Consider the following 12,015-nt stretch of genomic DNA (forward strand, 5'->3'; position numbering starts at 1 on the left):
AGAAATCTGCCTCAAGGCCTTCACAATCAGTTTTGCAGGCTCTGCTGCATTAAACAAGCGTCGATAAGACTGTTGCTTTCACCAATCAGATTTTGAGTTGGCAACACCACAATGCCTTGTCGCAGGCGTAGGGATACGTCATTGCCTTGTCGCAGGCGTAGGGATACGTCATTGCCTTGTCGCAGGCGTAGGGATACGTCATTGCCTTGTCGCAGGCGTAGGGATACGTCATTGCCTTGTCGCAGGCGTAGGGATACGTCATCGCTTTCACCAACTATGATTGGCTAGTGATAGTGTGGATTAGCCAGAGCTACCAAACTGTATCTGGAGTGAGCTGCACAAGCAAATATATTGTTGTGTTGATTTAAAGCCATTTTCAAGGCGGACTTCAAGAAAAAAAAGCTGGATTTCATTAAGAAAGGTCGGACAACTCCAAAGCAAGCAAATCTGTCACAATCGGGAACGAACATTTTCAGTACTAAATCGAATAAAAACCTATGCCAGAAATACGACAGGACAGGCTCGACTTTCAGCATTAGCTTCGATGGCGATAGAAAAGAAGGAAGAAAGAAAGGAGGATGGATATTGTGTACAGTTAAAAAGGATTTTTGGTGAGTAAAATATGGTTATATTCCTAAATAATATTTCAATTGTATGAGGTTATTATTGATTATTTTTTTATGTGTCGTAGCTGTAGCTGCAGAAGAGGTTTTATAGCCATAAAATAGTTTTTGAGGGTTGGATTGATTCGCTGAAGGCGTCGCTTGAAAATGCACGGACCGCCGCTGCTCATATGTGCTCGAACAATATTATACCCATTGACTGCTGTCAACATTCATAGACGTCCATTCCATTTTGACTTTAAAGGGCAAATGAACAATTGCTATCACTTCTGATTACTGGTTTGGACTTTTAAGACTGTTCTATGATAGTGGATTAAATTGTGTTGTCATTCACATGCATTAATTACAGATGGCAGAACAGCCAATTGACTATCTCTTGAATGGAGATCAGGACATCCTCAGGTCAATTGGTGGTACTACTTATGGAATGTTGAATCCCATTAGTGTAGGAAGTAAGGGCAAATTGAGCGCAATCGACAAGCCAAATGGGCATGGACGAGGTCTATTAATGGCAATTGAAAGTTTTGTATCATTTTTTATATCATTCATTTATCATCCGGTCCGCGCTTCGTCGTAAGTGTTGCGGAGGTTACTGGAGCCTATCGCAGCCGGCTTCGAGCGAAAGTGAGACTACACCCAAGACTGGTCACGATCCGCATTCACAATTATACCAAATCGATCTAACGCTTGCCCCAACTGAAGTCAGCCGAGTGAACAACTACCCTATCAGGTGGCCATTGTTATATCATAAAGCTTAAGTTTTTAGAAACTGATAAAAAACTGTTTGTACTAATGACAATCTTTTTTTCTGTATTGGTATAAACATAGCAGATGGATATGGAGGTTGGATTTTTTTTCAAATTAGTTCATGATCCAAACTTAATTTTCATTCATGCCGCGAATCCTCACATTGGTTGCTGGAGTCAATCCTAGCTGACTTCGGGTGAAAGGCAGAGCACCCCCTAGGCTGGTCGCCAGTCAGCCGTAGGGCGAACAGATAGACAGGAAACCATTCAAACTCAGAAACATACCAGCACCGAGTTTGAATCAATCCCACGCTTTCCCGCACCGAAGTCAGGTGAGTGAACCATAATACCATCAGGTGGCCCAAATTTAAAATTTTAGTATTTTCTTACGCTAGCTCAGCATTAGCACCAAAACATGACGGCTGCTATTATGTCACTGCAACAATAATTTGTCAGCCGTGTAGAACAAAACATCACCTAGCCATATGCTTCATGTCCTTATTAACTCTCTCTCCCTTCTCTCTCTTTGACTGTCTCTCTCTCTCTCTCTCTCTCTGTCTCTCTCTCTCTCTCTCTCTCTCTCTCTCTCTCTTCGTCTTTCTCTCACACACTTTCCCCTCTCACCCAAATCTAGACAAAGACATACAGACTCAATCTCTTATGATCCCTGAGCATTGGTTGTCCAGAGCATCTCTCAAGGGAGATGAGGGTGTAAATTGTACAGCATGCGAGACGATGATGTTGATGTACTTTTCTGCCCTGGTTGGTGCAGAGTAGCTGATGTCATCCTTACATGTCTTACCTGACTTCATCACACTGATTCACGCACCGTCTCACCGCATTATCATACTTCTCAGGCAAAGCCATCCCACACAGCCATCTGTACCATCTCAGGAATACGATGGGGCCATATTATTTGATTATTTAATTTGTATTTTGAATGAGAATTTGTTGGGAAATAAATTAGTGAAGAAGCATAAATTGTAGAAAGGAACCATAGCACTTTGGGAAATACATTCACTTGTTCGTTAGTGAAACTTCTTACACTGTATGGAAAAATGTATTCACCTTATTCAATTATACTGGATGTATTTTATAGCTGTACCTTTTTTCCATGAAATCTAACTATACTTTAGAGTACTCGTCACGTTAGGAAACAAATTTGAGACGTGGGAGAATTCAGTATACAGAACCGCTAGCTGAGCAAATAAACAACTCCCATAACTCAATGTTCTGGGAACCTGTTCACAAAATTACCATCCCTACGTGTTAATAATTCATAATAGAAACCTCAAGATATACTATACTGTATGTATTGCATACCCAAACAACCTCTTTTTGACTCATCTCAACTGAGCATTCGTGACTGGAAAATTTACACTTGTTACTCATCCTGTACATTGCTCAGGTGCCAGCAACAAGCAGGCCATTTCCGACTCATATATGTCTCACCAATATGAATTGAGTGGTAATCTTACAAATGTTATCTTCTCTCTTGCAGGGGCTAAAGTGTTTCGGAACTATGTCCCTTAGCAGCAACAGAAGCAAGAGGAGGAGTAGAAGGAGCAGTGGTTGGGGCTGTGGCAATCATGCTGTGCTGCTTTTCTTAGCTTTACTGGTGGTGGTGACCTACATCACCGATCCCGTGGTGGCTCAAAAACAGCGAAGTGGAGGTGCCTCTGAAAAAGTGCCAGTCCTAAATATTGCTGTGATTCTCGGGTGCACAAGATACATCTCTGACCGAGACATCCGAGCACTATGGAGCAAAGAGGAGCCTGTTGATGTCAATGTGGTCAGTCTCCTTGTGAATGAGACTGACCCAAAAAGCATCATTACCCACATGTGCGACCTGATGTCCGGGACAAAGATCCATGGGGTGGTGTTTGGGGATGGCACGGACCAGGAGGCCATTGCCCAGATATTGGATTTTATTTCTTCCCAGACGCTCATACCCATCCTGGGCATTCATGGAGGCTCGTCCATGATCATGGCCGATAAGGTACGGATTAATGATAGAACTTGGTATACAATACAATGTACGAGCGGTACTCTGAGTTCTTATACACTGTACTTTTATGAATGTGTCCATGGAGACCTATGCAGTATTTTTAATGAATAAATAGATTGAGTGAGTGATTGAGCATATTGATTTGATTTATAATATTTCATTTACATTTTTTGCATTCATCAACGGCCCCAGCAGCAGATTTGTTTGTTTGTGTTAGTTTTGATACACACATCTGCTGGAACTGCTTCCAGATTAGGAATGAACTTTATTGCATTAATTAATTCATTCATTTTCTGAACCGCTTTACCCTCATTAGGGTCACACGGGGTGCTGGAGCCTATCCCAGCTGACTCCGGGCCAGAGGCGGGGGACACCCTGAATCGGTGGCCACCTGATCGCAGGGCACAAGGAGACAGACAACCATGCACTCTCACACCCATACCTAGGGGCAATTTAGAGTGTCCAATCAGCCTACCATTCATGTTTTTGTAATGTGGGAGAAAAACGTAGTACCCGGAGGAAACCCACGCAGGCCCGGGGAGAACATGCAGGTGAATCAACCTGGATTTGAACCCAGCACCCCAGAGCTGTGAGACTGACGCCCTAACCACTCAAGCTGCCGGGCTGTCTACTTTATTGTATTTTATTTTTCTTTGTTTCCTTGGGAGGAGGTATTTTCTACTGCGTGTTAAAAATACAAATGCAACTTGTGTCTGTGAATCACAGAAACGGTAAGTAAAGAAAAAGATTATCTTTTAAAGTGTGTTGTGAGCATAAACAATTTCTGGTTCAATTGGCATGCAAATGTTTTTTTAATGTAATTTGACTGAATACACAGGGGTCTAGACAAGATTCAGGCCTTCAGAAGCAGTAGTGAAAGGTTGAAAAACAATGTTGAAGCTCAGTGAAAATTTTATGCAAGGCTACACAAACACCTGCCTCTCTTGCAAATACATTTACTTTTCTACACAAAAGCAACCGCAATGGTCATGCAAAGTGAATGGGCTTAGTTCAAACGCCTTTTCACACATCTCTATATAAGTAAACGTATTTTTTATTTTATCACCCGGAATTAATATATTTTTATAACCTTGTTTCTTTAAAGGCTGAGACATGAGGACTGGGAATCTGACTACCTTTATGGGATGAACAGTTTAAATGCGCCACAAGGGAGTTTTCTGCACTACCATTCTTATTTATCTTGTGCTGCTCATTCAGAAAAGAATAGAGAGGAAGGGCAGACAAATGAATAAAAATATTCAATATATATGCTATCTAATACAAGAAGTGTTGCTGTCTTCTCTTACCTCGAGAAACCATGTGGGGATGTATCGTCATCCCCATTTCACTGCAATTTACAATAATGGACATTAAATCCGTTTTCATTAGGATGGCTGGCATTGAGCGATTATGTTTTACTGCCATTGCCAAACAAACGATCACTTTCAGCCCTTCCAGTCAATGTACATTGGACGTACAAAAAAAACAGCACAAACCGGGATGGCGAAAGAAACAAGGGGACGGCAAATCGGCCAGAACATTCGGAAACAAGGAATAGCAAAGTCTATTAAAAATGCAACAAAGCAAGCAACAACAAGATTTACAAACTCAAGTAAACAGGAGAAGTTGAAGGTGAAGTACTATGCACACAGTGTTAAGCAACACAATAATCCGACAGCAACTGCCTGTGAAGAGCATCCTTAAACACTGAGTGCTCCCAATGCACAACAGGCGTGTCGCCTGGTCCCTCTCATATAGCTAAACCAGGTGCTGAAAAAGAGAGAAAACTGAGAACAAGACATAGACAGGACATCTTCCACCTCTATTCCTGTGTGGCTTTGCGAATGCAGGCGTGCTTGGGGTAATTATCCAATTTGCATGTTAATTTTGCAATAATCAATAGTCATAGAGCGGTAAACGATGTGCCTTGTAATAATAAGAGATAACTTCAGCAGTCAGAAAACCTCACCTGAAGCTGCCATTATACATGTATGTCACCATTTAAATTTAGTGAAGCCGGCTCATGGTGTAGAGGTTCACTAGCCTGACTTCGGTGTGGGCAGATGTGGGCTTCATTCCCGTTGGTGGCAGTATGATTGTGAGTGCGGATGGTTCTGTGTCTCTCTGTGTGCCCTACAGCGGACTGGCGACCAGTCTAGGGCAGCGGTCCCCAACCTTTTTCTTACCGCAGACCGGAAAGCTTTTCTTATTTTCTCGCGGATCGTATCATTATAAGGGGAGCAATTGGCCTATTTCTACACATGTCTCTCCATTAGCTATTAGCAATAGTTCACATTTACATCTCAGTGAATGTCCCATTACTTAGTTGCTCTATCCATTTTTATCTCTCTTTTGCTACATTTGAACTGTATCACAGCCATGTCAGCAGCTATATAACCACTTTCGTCCGTAATGAAATCAACTGAATGGCTTGACCTGACGTGGTAAAAAATAAAAGTTATAACCCATTTGAATCAGATTTATCTTATCTTTAGTCATTTGGTAAGAATTCACAACAGCTTAGCAGCGGCCCTGCGACTGAGTGGTTAGCGCATTGGCCTCACAGCTCTTGGGTACTGGGTTCAAATCCAGGTCAGTCCAACTGTGTGGAGTTTGCATGTTCCCCCCAGGTTTTCATCGGGTACTCCGGTTTCCTCCCACATTCCAAAAAGTCAGCTGGGATAGGCTCCAGCACCCCCCATGACCCTAACAAGGATAAAGTGGTTCAGAAAATGTATGAATAAATGACAACAGCTTCAGATAGAAGAGCGGACAGTGTTAGCCTAGATGGGAACGCTGAAGCGTTGGCGTTCATGTTTTTTATATGCAACTATGCAGTTCTGTCTAGTGCTGTGCGATATGATGATAGACATATATTGCCAAAACGATCTATGAGCATATTACATGTCTATCATTATTATCCTAATTGATAGACAGCTGCTGACTAATGTCACCCATTTTTCACTGACTTGCTACATTGATGGAATTCCATATGCCATAGTAATACCATGTTCCATTTTCTAATCTTTAGTTAGCCAACTGGCTTCCACTGCTAACCGTATGTAATTAATTCATGCAAGACAATTGGAAATAATAACATTTATAATCCACAAAGAAGAGAATTAGTACCACTATCAATTATAATTAGTAATTTATTATTAATGCTATTATACTATCTTAATATATAAAATATGTATGCTACTGTGCTGTTTACACTGGATAGTATTAGTTTGCAATCCTACTTGAGCCATTCAAAATTTGTAGCAGGTCATCTTAATGCTAATTCAAAAATAAAGGGCATGGGGTGTAAGTTGTTACAATCGTATTATTTTTCACCAAATCTTCAAAGTTTTATATCAAGGAACTACTATCATGATATAAATTGGACCATAACATGAGAAGAGATAATTTCTGTATCGCACAGCCTTGTTCTGTCAATCTCTGTTTTCATTTCAACAAATTTGATGTTATTCGAGTTCTTTTCACAAAATTAACAATCTAATCTAATCAATCTAGTGCCATCGTTCCTTTATTCGCTTTGTGATGGTTTGGACATCACTTGGTTGAAAGAGGCAACTGCAAGCAACCTTGAAAAATGGACATAATGTTTTCAACAAGTTATTGACAGCAAAATGAAATCTTTTAACTGTCAGGTGAGGGCAAAATCGGCTGGGGAATGAGGAGAGTGGTGTTGAGAAGACAGGTGAGTTTAGACAGAAAGGGGAGACTGATATGGACTGGAAGTGAAACAGTATGTCACGGTTAATTGATTGTATTTTGAGAATTTGAGTGGTTATGGCCTGTTTCAGTTCAGTGATGTTATTGAGGATGAGCAAGGTGAGGCTGAACTAAGGTTCGACTCTCTGATGTCCAGTAAGTATGAGACATTTGACGTAATTTTTTAGAGGTCTGTGGTGGTCATTGCTTCGAAAGTTATTCGAAGGTAAGTGATTGCGTTGTATATATTTACCCTCTGATTGACTGGTGACCTGGCTCAGGTGTATCCACCCCTCAGTCTCAAAGTCATCGTGGATAATGGATAGCTCACTAATGAGCCTAAACAGGAATCCAATAAACAATAGATGGATGCATCTATTGAAAGATGGATGTATCTGTAGAAACCGGCCTGTAAAAATTCTATTTTACAGACATTTTGAGCAAGTAATTGAGTTATAGCCTCAAAATGATTTAACTGCATTATAATAATAATAATAATTCTGATGCAATGCACACAATTGGAGCCATAAAATGGGCTACCTTGTTTGTTTCATTTGTAGTGTTTCTCCAGAAGAGCAACACAATTATGTTAGAATCTTTAGAGCATTAGCATAGCCTAGCCCAGCACCCCATGGATGAGGGCAGTGAGCTGTACTAAAAGACAGCAGATGGAGAGATGTAGGCAGAGAGTGCCATCAATTAAATATTGCTAACATGAGCCTTTTACTTGTTTCACTCGCCTCTCTGTTATGATGGAAAGTTCTGTGTTGCGTGAAGTCATACTTAATGGTCATAAAGAAGTATGACCGGCTGCGATGGACAGAGAAATACTTTGTGAGGATGTCCTCTTGTGACAAACTCTCTGAACAAACCGTGAGCACATGTGCTAGGACATGGGCCTCTCAAGAAAAATGTTATTGTTCATGTTTTATTGTCTACAAGGTTTATTCGACTCTGTCTACTTATATTCCTCCACCCAAGCAATATATAGCACTTGGCACTAGTGACAAAAAATAGTTCTGCCCAACCACCATTAACATGAAAGACTACTTAAGAGGACTTGTCAGGCTGAAGAAAAACAACTGAATGTCCATGTACTTTCTACGTGCTTAAAAGTAAAGAAATACGAAAAGTCTTGCAACTACTGTTTAAACTGGCCCGTTTGATGGATTTCCATTGTCATTTTAAGTGTACAACAAAGCAAAGGCTAGTGTTGCAAACTACCTTGCTATATTCTGTCTGACAAGGACATGTTTATGATGCAACCACTAATGCTTTGTGTTTTTGAAGTTATGATTGCATCACTACAGTTTTGTCTTTCCGGTTGAGCAAATCCTGCCAGAACCACATTTCAAATTTAACTATTTCTAAGTGATCAGGCCATTTGCAATTTGCCTCAGCACCCATCCATCTTTCATGTAGTTCCTTCATTCATTATTAAGTAGTCCTTAACCGGTCACATCATGTTTTGTTTTGAATTTGACCTGACTTTGTGTAGCGTAGTTTGTTGTCCATAACCTTTTTATCCCCCACACTGAATACAATAATTAGTATAATACCGGGGAGTGCGGATAAATTTATTTGAAAATGATGTGTGCAATGTGGCGCTGACTGAGTAGTTAGCGCGTTGGCCTCACAGTTCTGATATCAAGGGTTCGATCCCAGGTCTGCACATTCCTGTGTGGAAATTGAATCGGTTTTCTTCGGATACTCCGGTTTCCTCCTACATTCCACAAACATTCATGCTAGACTGGTTGAACACTCTGAATTGCCCCTTTGGATGAGTGTGAGCGTGTATGACTGTCCGTCTCCTGGTGCCCTGTGATTGGGTGGCCACCAATTCAGGGCGTCCCCCGCTTGGTGCCAATAGTTGGCTGGGATAGGCTCCAATTGCAGATCCCAATGAGAAAAAAACACCATTTATGTACACACTCATACCTAGGAACAATTCAGATTGTTCAGCCAGTCTACTATGCAAGGTTTTGGGGAGGTGAGAAGAAACCGGAGTACTCACATAAAGGCACATGGAACCCACTCGGGCTTGAACCCTTGATCACAGAATTGTGAAGTGGACATGCTAATCACGTGATTAAAGTGGAGGTGTGTTGAGTGAATTTGGGTCCCCAGTTGAGAACACAAGAAACATTGATCAGTTCAAGACAAGCTCAATGCCCGCCGTCGTTTGATAAGTCTTTTCACATCATCTCTAGGAGGCTAAAAACATTTATCCTTAAAACTCCTACATTGACCCATCACTCAAGAGTTGGGCTTACTGGGGCTCCTGTCTGCCTGGACCACACAGCTTAAAAAAACAGGTTCACAAGAACAGATGCAGGCATGTTGTGTTGTGATTAGATCAGCCCAACACTCATGGATCAATAACATACAAGCCATTGCTCCACCACTATGTTTAGACCTAATGTTTGATTATAATATTTATGCCAAGTTTCACAGCCTTCACAAAACCTTGCTTTTTGGTCATCAAGGTCAGCGCTACAGGGCAAATTCAAAGCCAAGTCAATCTGACAGCAGGGCTGCAGAGGAAGATGGAACTTTGCTTGATTTGGGTCAGTCTTTAGTTTTCTGTTGGTATGATGGGACAGATCATCTCTTTTTTTTTTGGAGAGCCTCAAAACACCTCATCCCAGTTTGCAATATTCTAGAGCGTCCTGGAGATTTTTCCAGGAATAATTAAATGAAGGAAATATTTCAAATTAGTAAATGGTTTATGGATTTTCAAACTTTATTTACCTTTCCACTCATCCTTTATATTATAATCAAAATACATTCAAGGTGGAAATGTAATAATTGGTAGGGTGACGACACTTGTGATAAATGTTTGTGCATAAAGTTTTGATTTCAGGTGTGTAAATACTTTCTCAATACCACAGTGTAACGTTTTTCCGTCTTTCTTTGTGCCTTATGGCTTGCGGGCGACTAGTCTGGGGTGTAGGCTGCCTTTTGTAGTCAGCAGAGATAGGCTCCAGCAACCCTTGCGAGTGTACGTGGTTTGGATGATGAATGAATGAAAGCAGTGTAACGCCCTCCATAATGTATGAATAACCTCATATGGCTAGCTTCGAGCAAGTCTAAAATTGATTATCACCTTGGTTTATCAGTTCCACCGAACCAACTCAGTCTCCTCTTCTTTATCTTCCTCTTACTCCTATGTTCTTTTGTGTTTTATCTATTTGTTTTTGCAAGCATATATATATAAATATATATATATATATATAAATATAAATATATAAATATATATATATATATATATAAATATAAATATATAAATATATATATATATATATATATATATATATATATATATATATATAAATATAAATATATAAATATATATATATATATATATATATATATATATATATATATATGTTCATTCATTCGTCACCGCAGGGGTGCTGGAGCCTATCCCAGCTGACTTCGGTCCAGAAGCGGGGGGCTCCCTGAATCGGTGGCCAGCTGGACACAGGGCACGAGGAGACAGACAACTATTCACGATGACATTCATACCTGGGGGTAATTTAGAGTGTCTAATCAGCCTACCATGCATGTTTTTGGAATGTGGGAGGAAACCGGAGTACCTGGCGAAAACCCACGCAGGCCCAGGGAGAACTTGCAAACTCCACACAGGTGTACCGACCTGGATTTGAACCCAGGCCCCCCACTGTGAGGCCGACTCGCTAACCACTTATCCACCGGGCCACCCTAATGTGATATCCATACTAAAAAGAGTTTGGAACTTTTGTCATACAGGATGAGGGACTGACCTTTAATGCATTATTGCAATTATTTTCAACGTAATTTTTATATATAGATACCATTACTACTTTTACATATGAAGTTTGGTATACATTTCAGCATTGTCCAGACTGAATTGACATGTTTATGAATTTCCCCTGCTGTGAGGCCGACGTGCTAATCACTCAGCCGCCGGGTTTAGGGGTTATGTTTTTAAATCCACCTAGAAATTCTTCTTAAATTTCCCCTCCAATGGCTATGAAATAAGGCATCTAATTTTTCTATGCGACTTATCCTATTCACACCAACAATGGCCCTTTTGACCATTGAGTTATAATTTTGTATTGTATAACAGTACCACTGGGACAGAGATCAATTCTACAGCATTGCAGGCAGAAAGGATAATGAGGCTTTTCCATTGATTAGAATTTAATTGAGAGGCAGTGATGGGCTGAGGGATGGCAGATACAGGATTGAAGTCACTCTGCTCTTTGTGACTTATGCTTGCCTATTTTACACACGCAAGGAGCTCCTTACAGAATTTCTTTCTCGCTCATTTCCACTGTCCTCAAACAATCGCTCAAGTTTTCTGCTCCATTTGCTTCTGTAGCGTTTCTGTTATGTGGACACCATAGATCATGAGGGTCAGGGTTTGTAGTGTTTGCATGTAGTCCCAGTGCCTGCGTGGGTTTTCTCCAGGTACTCAGTTTTCCTCCGTCATCCCAAAAACATAACGGTCAAATTGGTTAAACACAAATTATTCTTATGTATGAGTTTGACCGTGAATGGCTGATCGTATCCTTGTGCCCTGCAATTTACCGGCATTATATATATATATATATATATATATATATATATATATATATATATATATATATATATATATATATATATATATATATATATATACATATATATATATATATATATATATATACATATATATATATACATATATATACATATATATATATATATATATATATATATATATATATATAATTTCACATTATATGTGTGTGTCGCGGGGAGCTGTGTTGTGCTGATAGGTAATTTCCCTGAAGTCGACAAAGAGCGATTGAAATGTTCAAGGACGGATGTAATTGCATTTCATGTCTTGTAGTGGTGGGCACACACGCTCACACACGTGCAGACACACAGGGTG

The 12,015-nt window shown here is 40.2% G+C and overlaps 1 protein-coding gene across 1 annotated transcript in view; it reads left to right on the plus strand.

Moving 5' to 3' along the window:
* grin2aa (glutamate receptor, ionotropic, N-methyl D-aspartate 2A, a) overlaps nt 1–12,015 on the plus strand; it is a 123,518-nt gene that overhangs the window by 7,695 nt on the left and 103,808 nt on the right. Inside the window, exon 2 of the mRNA XM_077618346.1 lies at nt 2,871–3,368. Within this exon, the coding sequence (XP_077474472.1) occupies nt 2,892–3,368 (477 nt within the window). The 5' untranslated portion in view covers nt 2,871–2,891. The remainder of the gene's footprint in view (nt 1–2,870; nt 3,369–12,015) is intronic.

The sequence above is a fragment of the Stigmatopora argus genome, chromosome 14, assembly GCF_051989625.1.
Source record: "Stigmatopora argus isolate UIUO_Sarg chromosome 14, RoL_Sarg_1.0, whole genome shotgun sequence".
NCBI lineage: Eukaryota > Metazoa > Chordata > Actinopteri > Syngnathiformes > Syngnathidae > Stigmatopora > Stigmatopora argus.